Source organism: Bombus pascuorum, chromosome 1, assembly GCF_905332965.1.
Source record: "Bombus pascuorum chromosome 1, iyBomPasc1.1, whole genome shotgun sequence".
Taxonomy (NCBI): domain Eukaryota; kingdom Metazoa; phylum Arthropoda; class Insecta; order Hymenoptera; family Apidae; genus Bombus; species Bombus pascuorum.
The window spans coordinates 20,333,353-20,359,679 of record NC_083488.1 but is presented as its reverse complement, the minus strand read 5'-3'; the positions used below and the strand labels follow the sequence as shown (position 1 = coordinate 20,359,679).

General features: G+C 34.8%; 3 protein-coding genes across 5 annotated transcripts; 2 read left to right on the top strand and 1 right to left on the bottom strand.

The window, feature by feature from the left end:
* Positions 1–381: 381 nt before the first annotated feature.
* On the top strand, positions 382–1,986 carry LOC132907474 (transmembrane protein 70 homolog, mitochondrial). Its single transcript, XM_060960605.1, has 3 exons — positions 382–619; positions 841–1,200; positions 1,276–1,986. Exons 1-3 carry the CDS (start codon positions 512–514, stop codon positions 1,522–1,524), a joined length of 717 nt encoding a protein of 238 aa, XP_060816588.1. The 5' UTR covers positions 382–511; the 3' UTR covers positions 1,525–1,986.
* Positions 1,522–25,967, bottom strand: LOC132907420 (ankyrin repeat domain-containing protein 12). Of its 3 annotated transcripts, none has more exons than XM_060960520.1 (8): positions 25,447–25,967; positions 23,895–24,092; positions 12,953–13,210; positions 6,015–6,148; positions 4,373–4,879; positions 3,056–4,117; positions 2,520–2,975; positions 1,522–2,250 (listed from the first exon to the last, which is right to left on the bottom strand). In XM_060960520.1, exons 1-8 carry the CDS (start codon positions 25,568–25,570, stop codon positions 2,071–2,073), a joined length of 2,919 nt encoding a protein of 972 aa, XP_060816503.1. In that variant the 5' UTR covers positions 25,571–25,967; the 3' UTR covers positions 1,522–2,070. The 3 variants fall into 3 exon arrangements, with proteins under 3 accessions (XP_060816503.1, XP_060816520.1, XP_060816511.1); XM_060960537.1 differs by lacking the exon at positions 25,447–25,967 and adding an exon at positions 16,521–16,604 and having other exon boundaries at positions 23,895–24,003; XM_060960528.1 differs by lacking the exons at positions 23,895–24,092; positions 25,447–25,967 and adding an exon at positions 13,679–13,856.
* On the top strand, positions 14,253–16,526 carry LOC132907464 (uncharacterized). Its single transcript, XM_060960594.1, has 2 exons — positions 14,253–14,654; positions 15,804–16,526. The coding sequence occupies exons 1-2, from the start codon at positions 14,522–14,524 to the stop codon at positions 16,448–16,450; spliced, it is 780 nt and encodes a 259-aa protein (XP_060816577.1). The 5' UTR covers positions 14,253–14,521; the 3' UTR covers positions 16,451–16,526.
* Positions 25,968–26,327: the final 360 nt, after the last annotated feature.

Sequence of the window (26,327 nt, the reverse complement as noted above, 5' to 3'; positions counted from 1 at the left end):
TTTATAGGAAAATAATTGTTATATTATCTTTTTTATTTTACAAAGCTTTTGCTTGAAAATATCTAGAAATATATGTTGAAATTAAACTATAGAACATAGTTATAAGAAGAAGATCTAATGCCTGATTTTAAATTGCACTTATTATCATAAGGGCTTCTGTACAAAACCACAGATAAACTTTACATCAATGTAATATGGAATTTATTACGTTCTGATTTTTTAAAAATTTTACTCTAGATGTGTAATTCATTGCATTAATTTATCTTACAGTTACTTCTGTATCGTATAGTTGACATTTGCTTCTAACTTTGTTTCATAGTTTTACGTATTATATAATATCTTTTTTTATTTTCATTTGTTCTGCAACAACTGCAAGTTGTTTGGAAAAAACTAAACACTCTATATATTTGAACAATTTGAAGCTTCCCTGTTCATGGCGATTTTAAAACATTCCTATTGTATATTTAAATAATTTAAATAATCCAAAATAAGCTGCAGTTAATTATTAACTATGGTTTTACTTTTGTGGAGTCGCATTTTAAACCAAAGGAAACTGTTCATGCAAGAAATTATTATATTTAAACGGACTTCTATGTATTATACATGCGGGAACGTCAAGGTTAGAAATTCTTTTTAAGAAGTAATTTATTTTTATGAAGTTATCAATGAATATATGTATATTATAAGCTTTATTCTAATTATTCTTTCACTCTATGTATATTTATAACCTTTTTGTATATTATTTCATGATTTATATAATACATTTCAAAATATAGATTTTATTTTGTAAAGTAACACTTAATATGTATTTTTATGAAATATATATTTTTTATGTTACAGAAATTTATACCATGTTTGCAAGTAAGGCATGTTTCTGATAAACACAGTGAAAGAAACGCTATTGAAAGAGAAATGATATACAATGGATCATTAAAAAACAAAGTCCGTACTGTTAAAATAATGTCCTTGTTATCATCAGTCATATCAGTAATTTCTCAACCAATCATTTACATGAAGATTTTAGAAGAAGATAATGTAGTAGGTGCAGGAACATTATTTGCACTAGTAAATGTAGTTACTATAAGTAGTCCTATTTTAATACATTTCTTAACAAAGAGATATGTAATTGAAATGTATCATTATCCTAAAGAAGAGAAGTATACTGCTAAATTATTTTCATTTTTGTGCAAAGAAAGAGAGGTATTTATATCTTTTTAAACGAATTTATTACTTGATTAAGCTATTTTGTATAAAATGATGATTTGTATATTACAGATAACATTTACTCCAAATGATGTTATTGAACCTAACACAAAAGTTTCGGCGGCACTTACAACTTGTGTTGCAGGTGGTAATCCTTTGCTTTTTGATGAAAACAATTTTATAGATCCCAAACATTATAAAATTATTATGAATTATAACAAACCAATAGATTTTAAAGTAAAGGAATTACATATTGCTGCGATCAATCGACCACAAGAAAAAAGAATAACAATGGGAAACAAGAATGAAGAACAGAAATAATTTGACAAGTATAGTTTCATTTATTACACGGCTTTTTAGTCTAAATTTTTATACATTATTTAAAAGCACTATATAAGTTGCTAGGTACAAAATATATACGTTATTACGAGAGACTGTATATTAAAAGATACAGTACCAAATTACTAATGCATGATATTGTACAGTTATTGAATTTGTAGAATATTGCAAATCATCCGATGATATAATTTTCATGTGTTCATCCTTTTAATCATATAATGCGTCAATAGAACATATTAAGTATTAAAAGTAAACAAAAATAATTTATATAATGTGGTACATAAATTTTGAAAAGTTAGTTAAAAATATAAATATAATGTAATACATAATCTAATTAGAGTCAAACGTTTTTTAAATATAGCCTCCTTGTGTAACAATAGCTTTAAGAGCAGTACGATGCAATTTGGTAACCGTGCAAGAACGGCAAATACATTATTAAAGAGATCACAGATTATAATTATGTATATCCTTCGAGATTATTTCAAAGGAATGAGCGAAACGTCTCGAGTCAATTGTAATCACTATACACTAAGCTGGGAGTAAATCGAAGTCATCTGAAACATGTACCATCGGAACATGAATATCTTCTATTTGTGGTGTTGCTTTGAATTCACATAATCCAACTTCCTTTAATTTCCATTCCCAATCCATTCTTTGTACAGCATGTAATGATTCAGCTTCATTGTGATGCCTGAGTAACATTGCTTCCTAAAATAGTAATTTCTTCTTTAATTTTATCCTAACTCAGATAAATCAAACTTTAATGGAACATTTATCAATGTATTACATCTTATTAAACTGATACTTATGGGAAAAAGGTTATCAGTCGGTTTTTACGTAACATGAATTAATTTAACCTGAATAATTAACGACAATATATATATATATATATATATTTATTTATATAAATATATATATTTATAGTTGTCTAATCTATATAATTCAGGTATAAATATTATAACTGCTATAATTTTTACCTTAATCTTTTCCCATTTATCATCTACATCTTGTAACCAACTCAAGAATAATCTACCATTGTATCTACTCCTGGCGTTTCTATCTTTCTCTTCTTGTTCTGGAGTAATAACATTATAAACTTCCTCATCCTTTAATATCGTACAAACAGAGAAGGGAAGGGATTGATTAGCTAGAGCTCTAGCAGCTCTACCATGTACTCTAAGGATTTCTTGTTCTACCGATAAAACTAGCTTTTCTTTTTCAACAACATGCTGCATTCTAAGACGATATCTCTCTTTTTCTTGTTCAATATACAAGTCCTTCATAGCGCCCTGTAATCCAACTGGAGGATTAACGTTGGGCTCTTTATTTGCATTCCCAGCTAACACGTATGTACAACGATTCATTAAATAATCTTTAAAACCCTGAGGTGGTTTTGGTTGAACTGGAAAAAGGCCTTTTCTTCTTCGTTCGATCTAAAAGAGAGAAAATGTACTTACGATATTTTTTATAAAAAGAATTGTTGAAATACATTAAAAACGGTAAATATACGAACCTGTTTTCTAATGTTTAAAAACAACTGATAACAATTAGTAATTGGTTGATCATGAGGATGAATTTCTGGACCCGTATTTGTTGCTTCAGATGCTTCATTAGAGGCAGCGGTAGCAGCTTGTTGTGCTTCTTTATTAGGTTTCATTTTTCTTTTTCTAGGATGAAGTTCAACCGGTGGTGCCGGAGTGCCTACATTTGACGTCGTCGATGAGGTAGTAGTAGAAGTATTTTCAGAATTTTCGGTACCGCTATCTTTTTGACATTTTCCACTAATTTCGTTGTTTTTCTCGGATTTTTCTGTCATAATGTTTGTTTTTGAAGTCGTGCCGCAATTTGAGACTTCCGTTGAGGTATTTTTATTCGATTCAGAACCAGGAGTTTCAGGTGTTGGTGAATGATGCCTCTGTTGTGGTGATGAATTATTGGAACGATCCGTCGAAGTAGTTACTGGTAATGGAGACGAGTTCGAATAACTTCCATTTCCTGAAGAAGAGGAGGTTTCTTTCAAGTTTGTTGATCCATTACTTCCATTACCGGATCTATGTGAACTTCTCAACACTCTTTGGTGATGCGTTGATCTTTCTTCTCCGTGTAAGGCACCACTGAAATCTTTCTTATCCTCATTTTTTGTATTATTTCCGCTTTCTGTAGGACTTGTTGTTCCACTAGTGGATTGACTCTGTTCTTTATCCGTTGAGTCATTACTGTTAGAACTGGCAACTACATAGGGCAACTGATGACTCCTATTAGATGTGCTCTTTCCGTTTCTATTGCCTTGCTCTTGCTCGGACGTAGTACTTTGTGGAATAACTATCTTCAAAGGTGGTACTTTAGGAGCTGAATTGGAATCTGATCCTTTCGACCGATCGTCCTCACCATCGGATTCTGGAGGTGCTGGTGTTGTTGTTTTAGAGCTAATCGTTGAACCAGACGGATTCGAAGGTTTTGGACTACTTGCCATTGAAGACGTACTTGGACTTTTCCTGTCCGTACTAATCGAAGTTGTATTTTGATTGTTCTTGCTCGATGTTGCGCTAGATCCTTGTTTTCCCGACTTTGTACACTACAAAGAAAGGAAAAATATTAGTTTAATATTAATATATTATTAATTACAGCATCATTAAATAATTATCTACAAAAAAAAAGAAACGAATGTGCAGCATACATATATTCTTCTTAGCATCATAAATTTTATTTTACACATTTTGTCGTACAGTGATCAATTTACGAATGATTGCAGTTTGTTCTCATTTATTTCTTCCACCGATTATATAAATGGTTTAATTATATATTTTATAGCTAATAACAATAAACAAACCTTTTCCCCAGTATTAGCGGAATTTCTACCAGTGCTTTGTCTTCCAGTGGTAGTGCCTTTTAAATTTTCTTTCGCAGGTTCTGAATCTTTTCGTTTCTTCCGACGAATCTCTTCGTCCTGTTCCTCCGCATTGTCGCTTTCAAACGCGCGCTTAGACGAAGGCGACGCTGAAACCGCAGGAGCATCATCGGTAGTAATCGATGAGGTCGTTGTTTCACCAGAAGATGTTGTCGCACTACCAGCAGTAGACACGTTGTTACCACTACTCTGACTCCCTTGATTGTTAGCAGACTTGTTACCATCTTTATCTTTCTCGGGATTAGGATTCGGCGACGAGCTTGCACCTCTAACTGGTGTTGGCTCTTTCGAACTTTTGAATTCATACACGTCGCCACTGTCACCGGTAGATGATGTGTTTCCAGAGGTACTGGAGCCCGAGACGGCATTCACGGTCCCTGACGAGACGTTTGACGACGTCTTCGACGAAGTTTCCATTTGACCTTGATTCTGCAAATGCATGTTTAAAAAATGATACAATTTCTTGACACATTCTTTATCGTTACTACAAATAACGTACAATTTGTAAAATACAAATATTTTTTTGCTTGTTAGCATTTTTACACGTTATCGTATATTCCATTATTTCCAATGTAAGTATAATATTTATCGTCATACTTCTTAACAATGACCTCGGTACTGCTCGCTAATCGATGCGCATCTTTTAAACGTCATTCTTACAAACCCGTATTTAAACGAATAGTTAATTTGCGTTAAGTATCAGCGAGAACTTAGAACATTAAGTAAAAAACATCACTAATATATTTATTGAGTACATCGTACGTTAGTGTTTTTCTTTTTATATACAATTCCTATTAACAAGTCTTAACTATGTACTACGTATTTTATACATCGTCGAAGCTCCTGTGATTGCTTTGGTCAGTTAAATTGAATTAACGATCGTTTCTTAATGTCCCAGGTTCTCGTAAACATTAAAATTTAACGTTGTTCGTAACGATCGTCCCAAACCACAGATTTCCATCGAAGAGACCTATCAAGTACTGATATATATATGATATATATATACATCAGACACATACACGGTGTCCCAGTATTAACGATACAATCGATGAGAGGGTGATTCTATATGAAAAAATATGTCGGAAATATAAGATAAATTCTTTTCATTTGATGTTTTATTTTTATTTTTGAAAATGTGTAAAAAATTTGGGATACAATTTCTTGGTATAAGGTCTCATTTTCAACAAAATAAAATTCAAACGTATTCAATTAAGAATTGGCCCAGTACGCATGTCTGATAAATTTTTAAATTTATATGTCTCTGAAACAAAGAGTCTTACGAACAAATTTTATTCTACATTTTCGAATCGTTTTCACACATACAATAACTCCTATCGATTATTTACTTCTGTCTAATCCGATTCAATCAGCCAAGTTCAACTATACTCGACAAATCTTCAAATTCGTTTTAAACGAAGCGTCATGTCTTATCCTATATTTTCTATTTGTATTCCCGCGTATATAGAATCAATCACCGTCTTGCCGATTATCATCAATACCGGGACACCCTGTACACATACAATATTATATTCATCTATGTACATATGTATGTATATATGTATACCTGTGCGTTTATGCCGCCTTGACGGGAGTTAGTAGCACCCCCTCCTTTCTTTTCATCCCTCGCTCCTCGCACCTGGTTGAGCCGAAGCGTCACCCTCGGCGAGCTTCCAGACTGCCCGGTTCCCGATCTATCGACTGTGGATAACAGAAAATGCCGGTTAATTGCAAGAACAACGAAATAGCAGGGGAATGAGTTTCCACGAAACCAGTATTCCTCTGGCATCAAGAGAGAGGGAGAGATGGAGGATGGTTGAAGTTGAAGGAACCGAGAAAAGAGAGAAAAAGAAATTGATAGAAAGAGGAGGACGAAATAGAAGGTAAGTGAAAAGGAGAGGAGGAAACCATTCGAAAGAAAGAAGGACAAAGATGGTAAGAGATCCAGAGAGGAATGAGTCGCTGCTTGCTATCATTGAGGGTACGGCCGTTAATCACAGGGACCCCTGGGAGAACGAGTTCCTCGAGGAGAGTGAGGGGCATCCCGATCCGCGATCGATTCATTAGTGGCCTTTTACCGGACGATCGCGTTACAGGAAGGCATGCCATATTAAACCTTTTATTCGCTTGGCTGCGGTACGCGATCAGTACAATAAGCGAAATTTACCGACCGACGGAATCGAGAATCTTTCGAGTATTTTATTTTCGAAATTTCTGTCGTGTTGTAGTAATTAATTATTTCTATATTCATTATTTATTTTAGTTAATTGATTAATTATACATAACAGTGTCGACTCTCATCACTTTGTATATTTTATATATTTTGCCCTGGAAATCGAAATAGTTCAAAATACAATTTTTGCGAAATATTATATCGTATTTGGGCATCTTTTTTTTAATAATGTTACTCAAGTCGTTCGCGTTGTTGAACATTTTGCAGTTCACAAAATTTACCTTACCTTTATCTTATTTATCATCCTAAAAAAATAGTAACGCGGCTGATAAAATTGATCAATGGCTGCCATCGTGACAGTCAACGTGTTAATTATTTTGTTCCTATAAATTAGTTGTTCAGAAATCTCGCTCTGTATGTACATGATCGTGTATTACGCATATCAATATTTAAAAAAGTATTTTACAGAGCAAGAACAATTTATCATCGAGTAGGATAATTTTCGGACTGTTATACGATTTGATCGTGAAGGTTAGATCGTTAGAAGTCGGTAAAGTTTAGCGATCGGACTATCTCAGTTAGAGAGTCAAAGGCCAGAATACCTCGATTAAGTGGCAAACGCAAATGGAATACTAAAATTATAGTGTACGTGACAAGCGTACGTTCATTAGGCGCACGAAAGGATCCATCGCGAGATACAATTACGTTCGCCAACATAATCGTTTCGAGTGTATTTTAACGGGCGGAATTGGCCCGAGAGAGATTCGCGAGCCGAGCGGGAAAACGGATTCCGTGGCGTAGCGATAATACGAGGCTTGTCCCGGTGATTTCATGGAACGCTTGTTTCGAGAGATTCTAGGATACCGTGCAATGTTGAAAGCGATGCTGACGCAAGCACTGCTCTCGATCAATATATAATTAAATCTACGAGTTAACGCGAACGTCACTCTATAATTGCAGAATTTAGGATCAATACCTATGCCGAATTGTATGAAAACGTTGCACGTTTAATATCGATTTCACTCTAAGATAATCTCTAAATAGCATCGTACTTTTATTAAGATCTCTTTCGTTTGGTCATTGATCGTAGTTCCCCCTCCCATCTGCACCATGTTTCTTCCTCTCTCTCTCTCGCTCTTTCGGAAGAGGGAATTGTGCCAATGAAACTTGGCGCTTGCGAATAGAGTATCCTAAAATACACCAACTTCGCTAGTCAATGAATTCGTAGTTGTTCGCCGCCTCTTACAACGCTGACGATTCACGGAAATGATTTCACCGTATACACATGCCTCGATGCTTTTTAATTACTTTAGGAAATTCCGTTCGACTTGATCGCATCGGTAGAAAAGAGTATTCTGAATCGTTTTTAAACGATTACAAATCGCTTTTAAATCGGTTACAATTTGACTGATCGCCAGTTAATACTGAGAATTCGTAATATATTGGTCCTTCGAGCCGGATTAATGAGGTCCGCGTTGTAAAGTTTACAACTTGGGGAAGTAGGCAATTCGGACTTACCCAAAACAGATAGATGTATTGTCCGAGTCATAAACAGACAGCCACTCCAAATCCCGAACAGAATATTATAAAAAATTGTTTAAAGATTATAAAGACTCATGAATCTGAATTTTTGACAATAGATACACATATTTATAAATAAATAGGATAAGTTAACTAATTATAACAATTAAACTAAATGAATAACTTTTATATGAAACTAATAATACTTAATACGCGCTTTAACGAATTTATTATTCGACCTAATAAAATCTATGTATCGTATGAAAAATAACAAATTGTGCAATTTCAGAATCTGTTTTCCAGGTTGCGTGCTATATATATACAATCTTTCTAGATACACTACAAAAGGAGAAGTAATTCTGAATTAATGCAATACGATTCTAAATGAAATCTCGAGCTTTTTATCTCCACCGTATGTTACGAATTACTGTTTTCACTCTCGAAATATGTAAACTTTAACACCTGACCGATTTTATGACCTCCCTATATCTCTCTCAAAGGCATTACATATTTATGGAACATTCTTACTGAGAAACGACGATAAGCAAATATCACAGTGTATCCGACGTACGTGCTTCTCGGAATGCAACGTATATTATTTCATAGTGTATGTACATATGTACACATATACGCTCCGCCCTCCCATTTCCTGCGCGATAGAAGAAATCTGTCTTCAAGGGAGTGAATCATTAATACGTTAAAAAAGCTATCAAGCGAGACGATTTATCAATCATGTCGTACTAATCGAGATGATTATATTTCACGATTCGTCAAATACATGTATTATGTAAATATCACGCGTTCAGAATAACATGTAAATTTCCATAAAACGTAATCACGCGCAAGAGAAGTTAACTATAATATTAATGTTCGACAGATCAAATATTGAAAATCGATAAGATAGCTGAAAAGATAACTTTATAAAATACACGCGGAATTGTTTTATATATCGCTGAAGGAATATGCTAGAAGTCGTTTATTCTGTTCGCTTTCGTTCCTGACCTTGCAAAACACGAATCGAGAGTTAGTTTTTATCCGACGAATGAAGATATCATACCCTTTTTGACCGATAACGAAACGCGTTTTATCGGATATTGTTTGCAGAAGAAGTTCATTAACTTGTAGCGACAAAGATAATTGTACAATCGATGACATAAATTAACGCATGACAATTATCTTTTGACATGCCACATAAATCATTGCATTAAAATTAAGTGGCATTCAATATACATATATAATACTTCAATTAATTCAATTAAACGTAAACGTCTTGCATAAGTATATAACATTGTTTCTATCTTTCTGCTTTAAAAAAAACGAATGTATATACGTAAAAATGTATGTAAATATTATCGTTCTTGAAAACATTATTATACCGCAGATTTGCAGAGAACAATTGGTAATGGCCGATCGACTAGTGAAGTACTGATCTAAATCCAATTATCGATCAGCTCAATGACAAAATGTTACAACGAGAATCAAGGTCAACCGAGATACTGCTCTGTAAAGTGTCGCTGTTTCCTCCTACGGACTATCCGTCAGTTTATATTGCGAAAGATTAGCATATCGTTAAGCTGAAGTTTAAAAGATTTCAGCTACATTGAAAGCGAGCGTAGCGAACATGCTATATCGTGTTTCCAACATGTTCCGCGAAATGAACGAGACAAACTACGCAACCGGTTTTGTTCCTCGCTATGCACGTACGTTTAATTGTCGCGGTTAAATATTTCCTAGTCTTCGATTTGACTTTGTTAACGACCAATAAACTGCGAAGAGTGCGATATTGACACGATTTTTGCGTTAGCAACGGTTTCGACGTAGAAGCCTGCGATATTAATCGCAAGTATAAATCATTTAGATCAGGAATTTTTAACCAGTATACCGCGGAAATGTTTAAAACCATGTGATAAGTCTATTACATTTATTATTATGCATTTAGTCACTTACACCATCAAATAAAGAAATGATAACAACCAATACAACAAAATCTATTCGGTGTAAATGCCTTTACTTGTACCAAACATAATTTTGAAGAAGATTGAAAATCACTGATTTAGACACCTGTATCTTATCCAGAATTGTTCAAAATAATAATTCAACTCCTGGCTTTAGAAGAAAAAGACAAAGAGACAAAAAGGAATGCGATATTGACATGATTTTTACGTTAGCCACGGTTTCAACATAGATGACCGCAATATTGAAATATTAATTGTGAATATAAATCATTTAGACTTCTGTACCTTAAAATGTATACTTGTACCAAAAATTCGGTTTCCGATTACAGAATTAAAAGACAAACGAGACGTAAATAACCCAAGGTAGCTTGTTAGAAAATGGTGCGCTGTTGCAATAACTGCAACACAGACCCCTTTCGGAGGTACGATCACCCTAGTGGTGTCGATGGACGCAGCCCGCGAGCGCAAACGTGTCCAATGTACTTGCCAGTCAGCATGCTCGCTCGCTCGCTCGCTCGCTCTCTCCCTCTCTCTCTCTGTCTCACCTTCTCCCTCTTTTTCTCCCCCTTCTCTCACCTCGTACAAGTCTGCCTTTGTCCCTCTCTCGTTCGACAGCAAAGAGAACAGCAGCGAAGAGATGTATTCCAAGGTTCAGCACTCCTGGTTCGCGACTGACGCTTCTTTCTAGGTTGATATCGAATGTCGTCGGTAAACGGGACGTCGACTCGATGGAACGACACACGTTAAGAGAGTAGAAACACGCGCTAAGCCACGTGGTCGACGGTACTTGCTGGTAACGGTACTTTTGGATCAAACGATGGCAGCCAGAGGGTTTCGAACGTGTACAAACGTAACCACGAGCGCATACCTGCTCCCGCGACGGACCACCAACTAACACGGCTCCTGACGATATACAATGATTCTCGATTGACTATCGCGGAATAATATAATGGGCAAAAAAGGACAATGTGACGATCGAGCGTAGAATACAAAAAGTATACAGGCCGACGAGAGGTTCAGTAACCGTCGAAGCAGCGTGTGTACACTACTGCCACTCGTACGGCTCCCACACAACGCGCTAGAGCGAAGACACTGACGATGAGAGAGCTAAGAGAGAGAGGAACCGGCTCGCGACTGTGTCGCCGCGTCTCCGTCTCGACCAACTTCTACCAGGCGCGGCACTGCATCGCGCGCACGATACCGACGCGTCACTACTGGGGAATGTCACGTCTAATTAAGTGCTGTTTCTGCATCGCCCGCTATTATTACCGATCGGTAGTGATTGCACGCTCACGCGTGTCCATAAGCTATACGAGCGATACACATTGTACGCGCACGCGCGTATAGATAGGCTACGATCGTATTAAATATTTATCATGCGCTTATGTGTGGTGAAAAGAATAATCTTGCTAATTGCCACGATCTTGTATGTGTTTCACGATGCACCGAGTACATATTGCGTCCGATGGGACAATTTTTCATGATATTCTGATGTTATGGTAACAGAGATAAATGAAAAATTTTTCTGTTTTATAGTTCTATCTTCAGTTTTTGAATAATTTGTATAATAATACAGAATGCAAAATGATTTGTCTACTTTCTTTATTTTTCCGGCTATGAATTTAGTTTTGTAGTTGAAAATATTTATTAGGAATTTAAATAATATTCTTATATGAAAATTTTCTGAAGGTTGTTTTATGAAAAAAGAAAACATATATAAACAAAATAAAGATTATTTTTGCATCATCTTTTTAAGTGTATCTATATTATAAGTAATTATCAACTTCAATATATATATAATATAAGATTGTTGTAACGTGTGGTTTTTAATGTTTTCTTTTTTTTTTTTTTTTTTTTTTTTACGTTTTTATTACATTCATCAAAAAGAAACTTGTTAAGAGCTATGTCGATAAAGTCGGTCTTTATTATATCGGTAAAACAATACAGCAAAATGCATTAGTAGTTATCAATAAATAAATATTAGTAAGTATGAAGACATAAAATTTTTTAAATTAATCATTTTATTTTCTAGTATAAAGAATAAAGATAAAGAATATAAAAACATTTTATTAACTGTACTAATTACATTGTTAGATAATGAAAATGACTTTTGTGAATTTATATAAAATTAGAATTTTAAAACATTCCAAATAATAACATTATCAACTAAAGCATTACGTAAAGCATACATTACTGTGGATGTGATTACATATGTTTGTCTATGTTTACTGTTTCTGTAACTAATTGAATTTAATATTATTTGCAAATCTACTTTGCATATTTAAAAAATATTCATTTTTTTTTCGATATATTCAATATAAAAGCACCTATCAGGGAATTTAGCATGCATGAAAAGATCGAATTCCATGTAAGAATTAAACTTCAATTTTAAAAAGTAGTAAAACAATAATATCAGGGCCTTTTTGCATAATTAAACTGATATTATTGACAAAGTGTCATAAATTATAACTTGTAATTATTGATATTAATAATGCCTTGTGTAAAAAAAACTTGGTAATATAAAGTAAAATTCTACAAGTGAATTGTACTAATTACAAGCCAGCTAAATGTTGTCCGACAACTTATCATTTATCAATTTACTAATATTATTAGCAATCTATAGATATTTATACAATATTATTTTTATGAATACAACTAAAGGAATGTAATTTAAACAGAGAATAATATTAAACTTTAAGTTTACATAATTTTATATATTATATGCATTCTGTGCATTTTGTATTTAGATTTTAAATGCGTAAATATCTGTCTATCTGAGTACTTTAGTACGCTATAATCTTAGTAAATTATTGTGCAAATAATATCAGTGCATAAGAAGAATGCATATAAACTCACCTTTATTTTGCGGTGGTGTTCTCCGCATCTCACAGGGGGCTCCACTGTCCTCAGCAACGTGCGGTGCAGCGGCTGGCACACTTCCGGTCGTACGTTGCTGCTGTTGTTGAAATTGAGAATGGTGATCGTAAATCTGCTGTTGCTGTTGCTCTTGTTCTTGTTCCTTTGACGGCGCTGATGCGCTTGTTTCAGCCGGAGAGCATGGGCTATCAGGGACAATTGCTGTATTTTCATCAGGTGAACTCACACCTGTAATATCTATAGTCACAAATAAAACAGAAATAAAAGCTTATGGGCGTGCTCTTCCAAAAATTGCTAAAAAAAAAACATTTCAAATGTCTAGACGTCGATAAAATATAATACAGAATATAGGAATAATGTAACTGTGGTTCAAGGTAAACGTTTGGTAGAATGTACACAATAATTTCTAATATTTGGATTATTTGATCAACATTCTAAGGAAAGTAACATTTCTTTCTACTTCTCCCTTCGTTCTATTAGAATAATATTTTCATTACATTTAAGGTCTACGTAGTTTGTCAACACGATATGAACAATTAGGACACTTGACAAATTAGCACAAATTTTCAGTCTCGATATATACACACACTCTCAACACTTCCCTAAGATATTTAACTAGTATCTTCACAATCTCGTGTGTACATGTCTAAACAAAATTCCGATTGCTTTACCACAGTATAGTTCTTATAACAACGCACAACACACCTGATTAAACGACAATTAATTGGCAAGAAACGACTCCTTTTTCGAGAGGAAAGGTTTTGAAAGATCCAACAAAAGTTTCGATGCTTCGAAATGTAACGGATGAGCTATCATCATTCTCAATGTCTTCTAAAGCTTGATATTATAGGCAATGCTAAATCTTCTGTTTCAACTCATTCCCACAAATGCTTTTGACCGTACTGATATTTGATCACGTTCTTTTCTTTTTTTTTTTTTTTTTTTTTTTTTACAATAAACAGGTTCTTTCTCGATCTCCTTTTTTCTTGCGAGACCAATTGTCACGCCGATCTTGACGATTCAAAGGCGGTCAGGGCGACATCTGTCGGTCCGCCGGGGGAAAGTCCGTACGTGTACGTGCTCGACGTGCACGCGAACACGGCCCCTCGCGAACTAGAGGCCATGTTGCGTCGCTATGTCGACGATTGGCTCCGCCTTTCCCCGCGACCCCCACCAACAGTGAGCCAAGAACGTTCTTTTTCGCCAATCGGACGCCGGCTGATCCCGCCAACGACACAGTCAGTCGTGCGCTCTACAAGACGGTGGTCACAGTCACCACTGCATAAAAGCATGTGGCTGTATTCGCTATGATATCTGTATACGAAGGCGGACACATCCTATAGCTATATCCTGTATCTGCACAAGTGTCGGTAGCAGCATTTCCTCACGTGCCGCTTCTGCGCTTCAGCGCTTAGCACACCAGTCATGAACGGAACCGTGCCGTAACCGTTCCGTGTCTGAACGGATAACGTAAATTCACCTTGACATGCATTTATTTCAGGCAGAATCTTGCTAGTGGACGAACGTGTAATCTATCTACATTTTATAATGCACAACGAAAAATTAATAGAATTAGTCAGGTACTATAGTTTTTTATACAACCAGGAAGATAAAAGTTATAGTGATAATGATAAAAAGGATGCTGCCTGGAAAGAAATTGGAAAAATGCTAAATGAACCAGGTAGGTAACGTATAATCAGATTTTATTTTCCCTAGTGGAATGAATATTATCCACGTGTTCTTACATCTTAAGCTATGTATAGGGAGTGCGAGGCTGACTCGCGAGACTGCCTCGGGAAGAGTCAATGATTCGTTTAGATGCGTATGGAAGATTGAGACGACTTTATCGAAAGTGTAACTGCAGCTTATCCTGCCTCGCTTGCTTGCCTCGCGTATTCTATGTTATTACATGAGACAGCCTCACGGGACAGTCTCATACTGTCTGTACATAACTTTATAATTTGTTTTTTGTACGCAACTACTTAATATTTCCAAATTCACTGTTAAAGAAGTCCTTAAATATATCTGTAATATAAGACGCTACAGAAGCATTACTATCACCTTGCAATGGAAGATTTTGCTAAGACGAAATTCTTCCTAAAGGTGCTATAGCTGATAGTTGAAAATTGTGAGATGTAATATAGTTGTGTAGAATATAGGTCGTTGAGTAATAATTTTAACCGCATGTTCTGGACTTAATTGAATTTTTCCCTGGTATAGTTTGAATTTTTGCATTAAAATTCAGAAAATATTTTTTTGGCACTCTTCACGCTTGTGAATACCGATAATTATAATATTACTTAGCGGGACTATCGAGTTACGGTTTCGAATATCACGAGACGCTTCGGTACATTAAGTTTCTTATATATTTTTCTAATTTTGAATTACAAAATATTCCGCCATCGCTATTCTTTCCGTACGATCCGATATCAACTGCTATACATTTATAATTGGCATCTACTAAAGCTAATGAGATAATAGAAAATGTTTCTTCGCAATTAAAATGAACCGGCTGTTAGGTGATGCAACAATAATCACACGCTTTTCGCTTAAAGTATGAATACAATTAAGAAAATTCCGTTTTCCGAAATTCATCAGCTATTGTAAGCCACTTAACCCGACTGAGTATAGCGATATACTCTGGACAAGAGGTATTTAATTATTGCCCTGTAAACCTCAATTATATATGATAAATGAAACAGCAGTATAGCCTAATCGGTAATTGAAAGCTATGAATCACTAGTTGCTAGAAATCTGGAAAACAACATATATTTTAGCTCTAATTACTATGACACCTACGATAGTTCTTAATTTTCTTCAACCTTTCTAGCTAAACATTGCAAAAAACAATGGAACAGTTTGCGAGATAGTTTTCGCAGATCACTAAGAAAAAGAAAAGATACAAAAGGCGGACAAGCCGCAAATAAAATTAGAAAATGGAGATACGAAGATGAAATGTCATTTTTAATTCCATATATGAAGGAAAGAGAAACTATTAGCTCAGTACAAGTACACGTCAGTGACGAATCTAACGATGAATTGGATGACGTCAATACGACAGAAGACAATAGCAATTTAATAGAAAGATCATCATCTTCTAAAGTTAGCGACATACCAATAGAAACATTCAGGAGAAAGATGAAAAGAGAACCAGCAACAGCAGTATTAATGGATTATGCTTCAAGTAATACTAATAGGACCGTAAATGAAGAACAACAAACTATGGACGACATAGATTTATTTTTCAAAAGTATAGCGTTAACTGTTAAAAAACTATCACCATACAATCAAATAATAGCTAAAGCTCGCGTTTCCTCTGTGATATCCGAATTACAAATACAAGAACTTTCCAATACAAATCGCCAACATTTTTCATCAGAATCACTAAATTCATCAGCCGTTTCAACACCCACACCGTCACCATGTACACTAGAGTCACTACAAACGATTAATCCACAGCAACCAACCAACACTTAAATAAGTTCGATGCACATACATAGATAAATAATTTAATTTTTATATGCTTTTCATTAATAAAAAAATTTACCTCAAACACATTGCTTGCTTTTCTCTTGGATTTATACCTTCCTTGAAAGTTGTATTGTTTTTTTCGTAGAATTTTCTATTTTCCCTAAAAGAAAATTTTAATCGTGCATAGACATTCTGATGTGTAGGAAGGACTTTTCTTCATTATCCATTAACTGTTTGAATACTTCGCGCATTATTTATTTTAATAAGACAGAACATAAGTGTTACGAAGCCTTTAGACTGGGTTCACACAGAGGTATACATATGATAGATACTAAATACACATATTCGTTTTGTTTATTTTGGCAATGATAGTTACTTTTCGTACGAAGGTGACAGATAAAACATTGAAACATATGATGACATACACACGGTACGCAGCTCGCGATACGTGTATCACGATACGCATACTTCTGTGTGAAACCGGCCTTAGTGACCAGTGTAATAAATCAAGATGGCCGTGTGCGTCTTCTAAAAACAGGAGAAGGGTCGCCATCGACAAAAACAAACCTTTCAAAATCGTTGGATGAAATCAGCGATATTTACGATCGTTACGTCTGTAAAGCGCTGGAGAGATGAACAAATAAGATATGGGAAAGGAAGCAGGAAATAGGAAACAAAGTAAGTACAGACTGGTTGAAAAAGTGAAAACGTGATTCGGTAGAATGCCGAACTGCCATGAGGGCTGATGAGGGGAAGACTGGCATGTTTGGTCGACGTGTGGCTTACTGGTGAATACGAGAGGGACGAGACATGCTCTTAGGGTATTTGCACACATGAAAAGCAACGTTTACTTTAAAGGCGATAGACTAGTATGATTGTCGTGACCGCTTTATTTTTTTTCTAGCATTTTTTTCTGATTAACTATCTCGAGTATCACGAACCACTTGCCTGTTTGCCAGATATGACAAAAATGGCAGGGAAGTCTAAGACAATAACATTTTTATAATATCGAGTTCCACCTCTTTTATCTCTTCCTTTCACATTGTGGTTAGTATCAAGTATATATATATATACGTATTCTGGTAAATAGCTCGGTAAACGTTAATTGAATGCTTTTGTGAAAAGTCAAATTTATCAATATTTTAGAGGATATACTATTTTTTAGGAGTATGTAAATGTTTTTCTAAATAGGTCGCTTATGTAGAGAGATATATTGCAATTAATTGCAAGTTAAATTATTGCATATTATATTCTTTACCAATTTTCGTTTATTATATTTATATTCTTGACTGCTACTCTAATTCTCTCTCTTTCTCCATGTTCTCAATTATTTAAAAATATTAACACAAAACCGTGGGTACGGTTCTAATATAGTAGCAATTATGTAATAATATAAAATAGAAGATTACTAACATTTTAACTAAACGTTCAATTAAGTATTATAAACACAAATTTTTCTAATAAATTATATTTTTTACACTTTTTACATATTGTAGTATACGTAGTACATATCGTTACATAAAAGAAAGATGAAAAGAATAGATAAAGGAAAAATAAATAAGTAAAGAGCTAAAAAGGAATTAAATGAAAAAATGTAATCTTATTATTAAATTCTAGAAGAGTAATAACGAATAGAAGTGTCTTCAAGAATCTGTGTGTTCCATTTAGACAAAGGGAAAAATGCGACGCTTTCAAATAATTGATGCTCTCTTAGCGTATTCACAAAAAGATTCGAATCTGAACGACCTGTGAACTGTCATGTTAACTTGACTAGTGTACGATCCTTGTCGAGGAGTTGCGACATTCGTTGGTTTTCTTCCCGATCGATATCTCCGCCGTTAGAATAAAGCTGGCCATTTACGGGCAAAGATGGAACTCGTCGTGTTTCAAGATTCTAGACTTTTATTCTCGTTCCTTTCACACCGCGTGTTTCATTGGTAAAACACATTTCCTGTTTATCAACGGCCCGACATTCAACGAACGATAAAATGCTTTATCCCCACCGCTCATAAGAAACAGAAACGCGAATAACTGAACAGTCGATGGCATGCGAGGTAATAGAAGAAATCCTTGGACGATTAATATCGCGAGGAAAACGTTGTTCAAGGTTTTGCACTTGAAATTTTCAGCCGATGTGATCTTGCGATAAACACGAACCTGATAATTTCGATTATGCAAGGATCGTGCAATCGTTATACCGCGTTGTCTATGTTCGTTGATTAGAAATTTTTATATAGAATGGCATTAAAGCAACAAAAGTATAGTACTATGCGTTTACCTGATATTAAATGCGCTTGAGATACCTGGCAATAAGGTATTAAATTCTATAGATTGATTCATCAGGAACATCTGCTTCGATATCGCAGTATTAGGAATTACTGCAGGTTAAACTGAATCAGTCACAGCATACCAGATACTCAAATTATTTTCCTAATAACTATTATGAATCAGGGTACAAAATTCCTTCTCTCTTTCAAGTATTCAGATCCTTTTTGGGGTACATATACATACACACATATATGGTGGGACATTGTGTGACTTTAGAATTAAGAATTCTAGGCATTAAGAAGGGGGAGGGGAGCACTATTATGTCTAATTTAGAATGCAATGAAACATGCATTTTTCTATCATATATTAGGTAATTTGTAATAATAATTAAAATATAATATAATAATATGTGTAATATTGTATATAATATTAGTTTGAAGAATGAGAGGATGAGTGGGAGTTAAGTAATAGATGTTGTAAATAAGATCTATTCCTTGATTTAATGTTGTATATAGTATATATATGCATGTATAATATATGTAATATTACATTATAAAAATATAATATAATAAATAATTGTCATAAAAAGAAACTCAATATATTCGAAATGATTTTCGAAGTATGTATTTGGAATAAAATATTTCTGTTATTTCGATTAATTTCCAAGAAATGTAATCTTTTGCGGTCACTTTAAATGGTTCCATCTGTTCAGCGAGCACGTTAATTCCGAAAAAAAGAAAGAGAAGTGGAATACAGAACGAGGCTAATGCGTGAAAAACAGGGAAATAGTTCGGGCTTCATTTTGCAGTGTTCATTTTCAACAACTTGTTAAATACATTCCTTATAACGGGACGATATTTATTCATATCAAACGAATGCTCCCATTCCAAAATTGTTTGCAGCAGACGAGAATAATCAGACATCTGATATTTCGCTATTCGAAATGTAGCGTGACGAAAAGATTTCATGTACATACTATCTCGACATACATAATTCGCGGATGTCGTAGAAAAGGTGTCACTTAGGCACAGATGGCGTCATTTTGTTTTCGTGAGAGAACACATATGGTTACCACCAGTGAAAATAAGTTCGGAACAGACGCGACGCGACGCGACGTCGCGATAAACAAGCCCGTCGTTTCTTGAGTGGTATATCGGCTTTAAGACACGGGCGGCGCCCGATACCGCCTTCTCCTTCTCTGACCAGTCTGATGAAAACTGCATTCACTTTAATTACATTACTGACTGGAGATTCTACTTCAAAACTTTAGTCAATTTCACACGGCGACATAAATATCTCGGGAAAAAAGAGAAAAAGAAAAGAAAACAACGGAAGAGAAGAAGAGGAAGAAGAAGAAAGAGTAACACAAATTCCATGACATTTCGTACCTGATATACAGATAAAAGCATACATATACATATAATAGAAATATACGGAAGACCGAATGCTGCTACACAAAAATCAGTTCTTGTAGCTCTATATATATATATATATATGTACATGTACATTTGTACGTACATACATCTTCCTGAATATACACATATTACGATATTTTTAACTAGTGTACTATTTTGACGTATCATTGACGTTTGTATAAATATTTTTTGCGTTTAGTACGTTGACCTTTTCAATAGGTTATCGTGTAAGCGAAAATTTCATTTGCATTTTTTAGCGTTAGATAGGATGTTCGTATATATGTATGAAGTTACAGAAAATTACATACGAGTTTGCGAGGAATGAAGGTAGAACATACCAACATAGGATATTTACGATGTATGTACTCGCAACTCGTGTATAGAGTTACAGAAAATTATATACGAGTTTGATTCGAAATAAATGAATGACTACATTGAGTAGATATTGGTAGTGACTATATATATAATCTTTATATACGTGAGCCCAACGTCCATTGGTATTAAAGATTACTTCCTCAAGAATGCTTGGCACGGCACAGCGGTACACCGAATCTTCAGCTTTAAAGCCGAGTTCGAAATTCTCTGTGGAAACATTGGATTTGTCGTCGGCATCGTCTCGCAGGTAAGCCAGGGCCGAACTTTCGTTAAAAATGACCACCATTGTAAAAACACTTAGGAAAAGTGAATTGTTTCACAAAATGGCACAACTTCAGAAAATAGATCATAATATTCATGAAGATATTGAATCTTCTTATGATTTTCATAATTGCATATATTGTTGAGATTCAAGGAGAAAATTTACAATAAGAGCCAAGAAAAAGAGATAAATGTAATACGAGATCAATCTAGGAAGACTTTATCTGTCGTTTTATGATTTCATTTATTATATTTGTTAAATGACTATTATACTACTGGGAACTGGGTAAACGAAGTTATTTATTATTTTCGTTTCAAGCATTAACAACTAGATGATTTCCTATATATATATAACTTTCCTCGTCTGAAAAAAATGAATTTCTTGTACATTGTCTTGTAATTAAAAATCGTCCCATTATAAACATTATTTTAAATGTTCAGTTAATATTTACCTATATTCACTTAAAAAATATATACTAAATGTTGTAAAGAGATATTGCATATTTTAATTAATTAAGAACAATCTGACGGAGAACATCTTCCAGGGAGACATTCTTTAATAGTTGTGCTACTAAAAACTGTTTTAAATAATTTTAACATTTAAAGGAAATATTCTTCAAGTCTTATCATCAACTTCAAAGTCATGCCATGTATTGCGGTTCTTATGTCAAATAATTTTCCTAATATTACCAAAAGAAAAAGAGAGGGCAAAAAGAGAGAGAATGAGAGAGAACAGGGTACACTGCTTTAAACATTCAGATATTTTTAATATATAGATTCTGGTACTAAAACTAATCAATTTTCAGAAACTATAGTCAAATTAACTATCGAGTAGCTTGTATCATTTTCTAACACAAAACAATATTCGTCATCAATACAAAAAATACTAATAAAGTCAGTTATCGAATAATTTCTTCCAATATTACACATTTCGAAACTATGAGATAGCGTCTAGTACAATTCCACCCTTAAATATCGACTAAAATATAAACGCCGAAAATCCCAGACCCATAGCAATCGGAGATGAAAAATTATGTGGTACAGTGCGGCCCTGTCTCGAGTATTGATCTGTACGAGAGTTGTCTGCCGCCCCTCCCAAGCCCAACGCTGGATGTTTCATCCCTCCGCAACCCCTGAACAACAAGGATGTCGTGCACCTGTGACTACAGTGTTGGTGAATACCCTATTACATATATATAGGTATCTTACGCCGAGGAGACATTGTCTTCGCACGGTAGGTATTAGATATACGTAAGTACATGCGAGCTTACGACTTGACTCACCATTCGCTCTCCACTTCCACTATAACATTATGATATTCTACGGCCTACAGCATCATTCAAATTCGACCTTCGCGTTATGGAATAGTTTCAATTTTGTCGGAGATTGGAGCCCACTTACGCAACCACGCAAGATACGCTAAAAGGGAAAGTGACCAACGGAGTTATTCCTAATGCCGAATCCACACTTGCTAGGACTATACGCAAACAAGTTAGGAGTTTATTTACCAAATCGCTTAATTCCACAAAACAAGAAGTAAAGAAAATCGATAAAATTATAAAAGATGAGCATAACATAATCACAAGTACTTTGGCACTAAAATTTAAAAAATTGTTTATAGCGAGGTTAACCACTTTGGCCTGTGAACGACTCAATTCGCGAGCTGCTCGCAGACTGTTCGTTAATGGAGGCACCGTTGTAATGATATTGAAGCTCGTGAGCAGATCTTTCGCAAATAAGCCCTTTAATATATGTATTGCTTTCTAAACGGTATTCGCTGCTCGTTGATGAGTTCGTTGCTCGCAAAAGTTTCCACAGTGCCTGCGAACCGTTGTGTGAATCTAGCACCAGCTGCGTACTGTTCGTCTTGCGTATTATTTGAAGGAGCATGTTGCTCGTATCAATGCAGTTTTTTAAAATATTTCTTTCCCCCCTTTTTTTTAATTAATTTGTACACCTGGTCAACTAAAATATGATGCTGATTGGTGATTACTGTTTTGTGACGTGAACATATCTAATATATAAAACATTTAATCATCAGAATATGATATTTTTATCTACTTGCCTTATTTCGATATTGAAATGCATTATATTTAACAGCTATAAATAACAAAAATTAATATATTTTAGTCTTCACGATTTCTCAATTAAAGTTTGCGCTTCACCCTCGTGTTACATTTTTATAATCGCATGGTAAAACAAAATTTTATATTAATATATGATCAATCGTGAATACTAAAATAAGTACAACGAAGGAAAAATATTTTATATATGCATTATGATTCAAAACAATTAATTAAAAAAATGAAAAATGGAAAGAAGAAGCTGAAAAAACTTGTTAGTTATGTCTTGTAAGTAGTTTGTTCCATCTGTTTCTTCGACCTTAAAGGGTAATGGGACGAAACGGGACAGAGAAAGGGTAGCCGAGCAACGAAGGTGGATTGTATATGAATGAACCCGGACCCGCTGACTTCCTGCGTTTAGGAAGGTCGTGCACCGTCGCTTTCATTTATTGACGAGAATCTCTACTCTACTCTCTACTATACACAAGAACGAACGGAGGTGACCGACCCCGACAATGTTGTCTTTCGTTTAAAAGAAAACTTTCTGGCTTCTATCACGCTATAATTATGTACTGTGTATGGAAAAGATATTTTAGACATATAAGGGGAAATAAGAAGCTTGGATTCTCATTTAGGACCATATGGCGTCAATTCAGAATCGTTCTTTCCTTTCTAATATACATAAAAAAGCTACTTAGGGGTTCTAGATACGGGTTCTAAAAATATACAATTTACTATTTTTCGTATAATATATATATTAAGAAATATAGATATATCAATTAACGATTGATTTTTACTTACTGCGTCTCTTTTAAATAGTAAACATAGGTACATCGTGTTACGGGATATATCAAAGAAAAAGCTAATTGCTATTCATTGACGTTAGAAATAATAATACAAGCATTAAGAAATACAGTTATAAGTAATAACGATTACGATAGGGTTTATGTTTGAAATTGCTACGAACAAAAATGGGACGATATGGGATTATATGTTTATAAATAAAATAAAATAGAATAAATTAAAATAAAAGTGGGGTGAAAAACAAAAGAACTGTAGTTTACTTACCATTTCCTTCCTTAGCATTGATATCATAACCATTCACGAGCATCTGCCGCACTCGAAAATCTTCTTTACGATTGATAGACGCTTGAACTGCCGATTCCCCATTTTTGCTCGTCCAGCGGCCTTTTGACCCTCGCTGTTGCAATGTTGATGACCTTGAAGTAGTATTTGATGCAGTTGTGTTCTCTGTTCGATTTCCGCCTGAAAACAAATAAATGAGTTAGATCTTTTATGAATCATCATTTGCTAAATCACGTAACGCAAAATAAACACACGAAACTCTTGTTTGTAAACTATACAATAACCAATAGAAAAAAACATATATTGCAATTTAATTATTATATCATTACCTCGGGTGTTCGCCTATTTACTTGAAAAAAATATTGAATATATCATTAAGTGCCCCTTCAATATATAAATAAAAATAAATATTAAGTTTTAAAAATGCGGTATATAAAGTATTTTTCTCATGCTACTCTTATACTTCAATTCAAGATCAATATTATAAAATTCGGATATGTAAACTGGAAAATGTCAAATACGTACAAAGCAATGAAATTGATCAACTACGTTATATATACACTTTCTTTATGTTTTTTTATTGAATACGAATTTTAGCCTCTCGTAAGTCTATAGGCCACAACAATTACTGTTAAATGTATAATCATTTAACAAATATACAAAAATAGTGTGCTTAGAATTAGAAGTTTAAATTACATTGTTTCTAATACCTAATCTTAAATCTAATGTGCATTAATTTTAAATCTAGCGTTTAATCTTCGGTCATTTGAACTCATTCTTAGTTTCGGTTTTACATATTACAGTCGCGTAGCTATATTACCTATATGAATATACATATTAACGCCTCCTAGCGCACATTGTAGTTGCGTCAAGTTACCGGCAATCGGTGTCGCTGTCAGGTCATTTCTCTTATGGCGGGAACTCGAGCGCACGTCAATTATTTACATTAACATAACCCTCTCTCTTTTCTTTGTTAAAATTGGAAGGCGCTATTCGCTGCAACAGAACCGCGGGAACTCGACTGACATAAAATTACGTGGTTGGCAGGCCTGAATGGAAAGTACAGGCGGGCAAAACTCGTTCGCGCGAAGTAACTAGCCTCGATTTCGCATTGCAGTTTGTTTCGATAAAATGAGCAATACACAGCAGAAAACTATGTGCCTATCGGGAGGTACAAATACTGCGTAGTTCGCGCGAGTGTTACTTATCAGTGTACCAATAAAGAAATAAACACGTAGACTCGAGATCAAACAAGTAATCCAGCTGTCAAGTACATTCTTCGACTAACCTATGTACAAAGTAACGTAAAGTTACGTTGTAGTGAATTTTATCAACTATGTACACCTGTGTAAACATAAAAAGAAATAAAAAATAACTCGTCCGAATGCATGAAAGATGTTCAGCGTAAAAGGTGTACATGCATGGTGGATTACATGGAGCGTTATTGTTTGACCATCAACAATGTGTTATGTATTTCATCAGAGTATTAAATTGTGCATGTGTTTGTGTTCGATAAAGTGTTCCTTCTTCTCACCTGATGCTATTTCCTGGGAGGTCATTTGAAGAAGAAGCGCGAGCTGTTGTCGCTCGGACATCCGCGCTGGGTAACCGCGGAAACGACTGTTACCGCCTGCGGGCATTCCGTCCTCATAACTCATGTAACTTGAACCCGAAAACGCACGTGGAGGATTTCGGTGAGCTCTCGAAAGAAAGGATACCACTGAGGAACGGACAAGTGTCTTTGTTTTCTAGACTTGCGGTGATTTGTTACGAGCAAAGATAACCTAAAATCGCACAGTCGGTTCACGCCATTTTGACCTACCGAGCGCGCACAGATACGCGAATCGACAGTCACGCGACACGTACGCAACCACACGCGCCAAAACTGTTTTCATTCGACGAACACTGTGAATTGTCGCTCGTGATTTATGCACTGTTGTTTCCCGGGCCGACGGTTTGATTTCACGACGCGGCATGTGTGTGCGTGCTTCTTTCGAAAACGAGATTCCCGACACTACTCGGAACACAGTGCGCAATATGACGCAACGTTTGTGTTGTATTTACAGTTGGTATCTCTGTCGGTAGCGTGTATCGCGCCAATATTCAAATCAACATATTTAGTAGACTGTGAATTTTTAGCTAAATTTATATTTTTGAGAATTTTATTAGAGAAGTAGAATCTCGGTAGAAAATTGCTTTATCTACCAAGTATTACAGGAAGCGTTATACCTTGGACAATTCATATATTTTCTCATATTATGTGCATTCCACGCAATTTTGAAATTCCAAATTTCGTATAAATGCATAAAAACCCGCAATCTAGTAATTAGTAAATTATGAATTTTTATGCGAATTCATATCCTTCGGAATATGATGTAATAAATTGGATTTATGTAGAGAAATTTACCCCTGTTA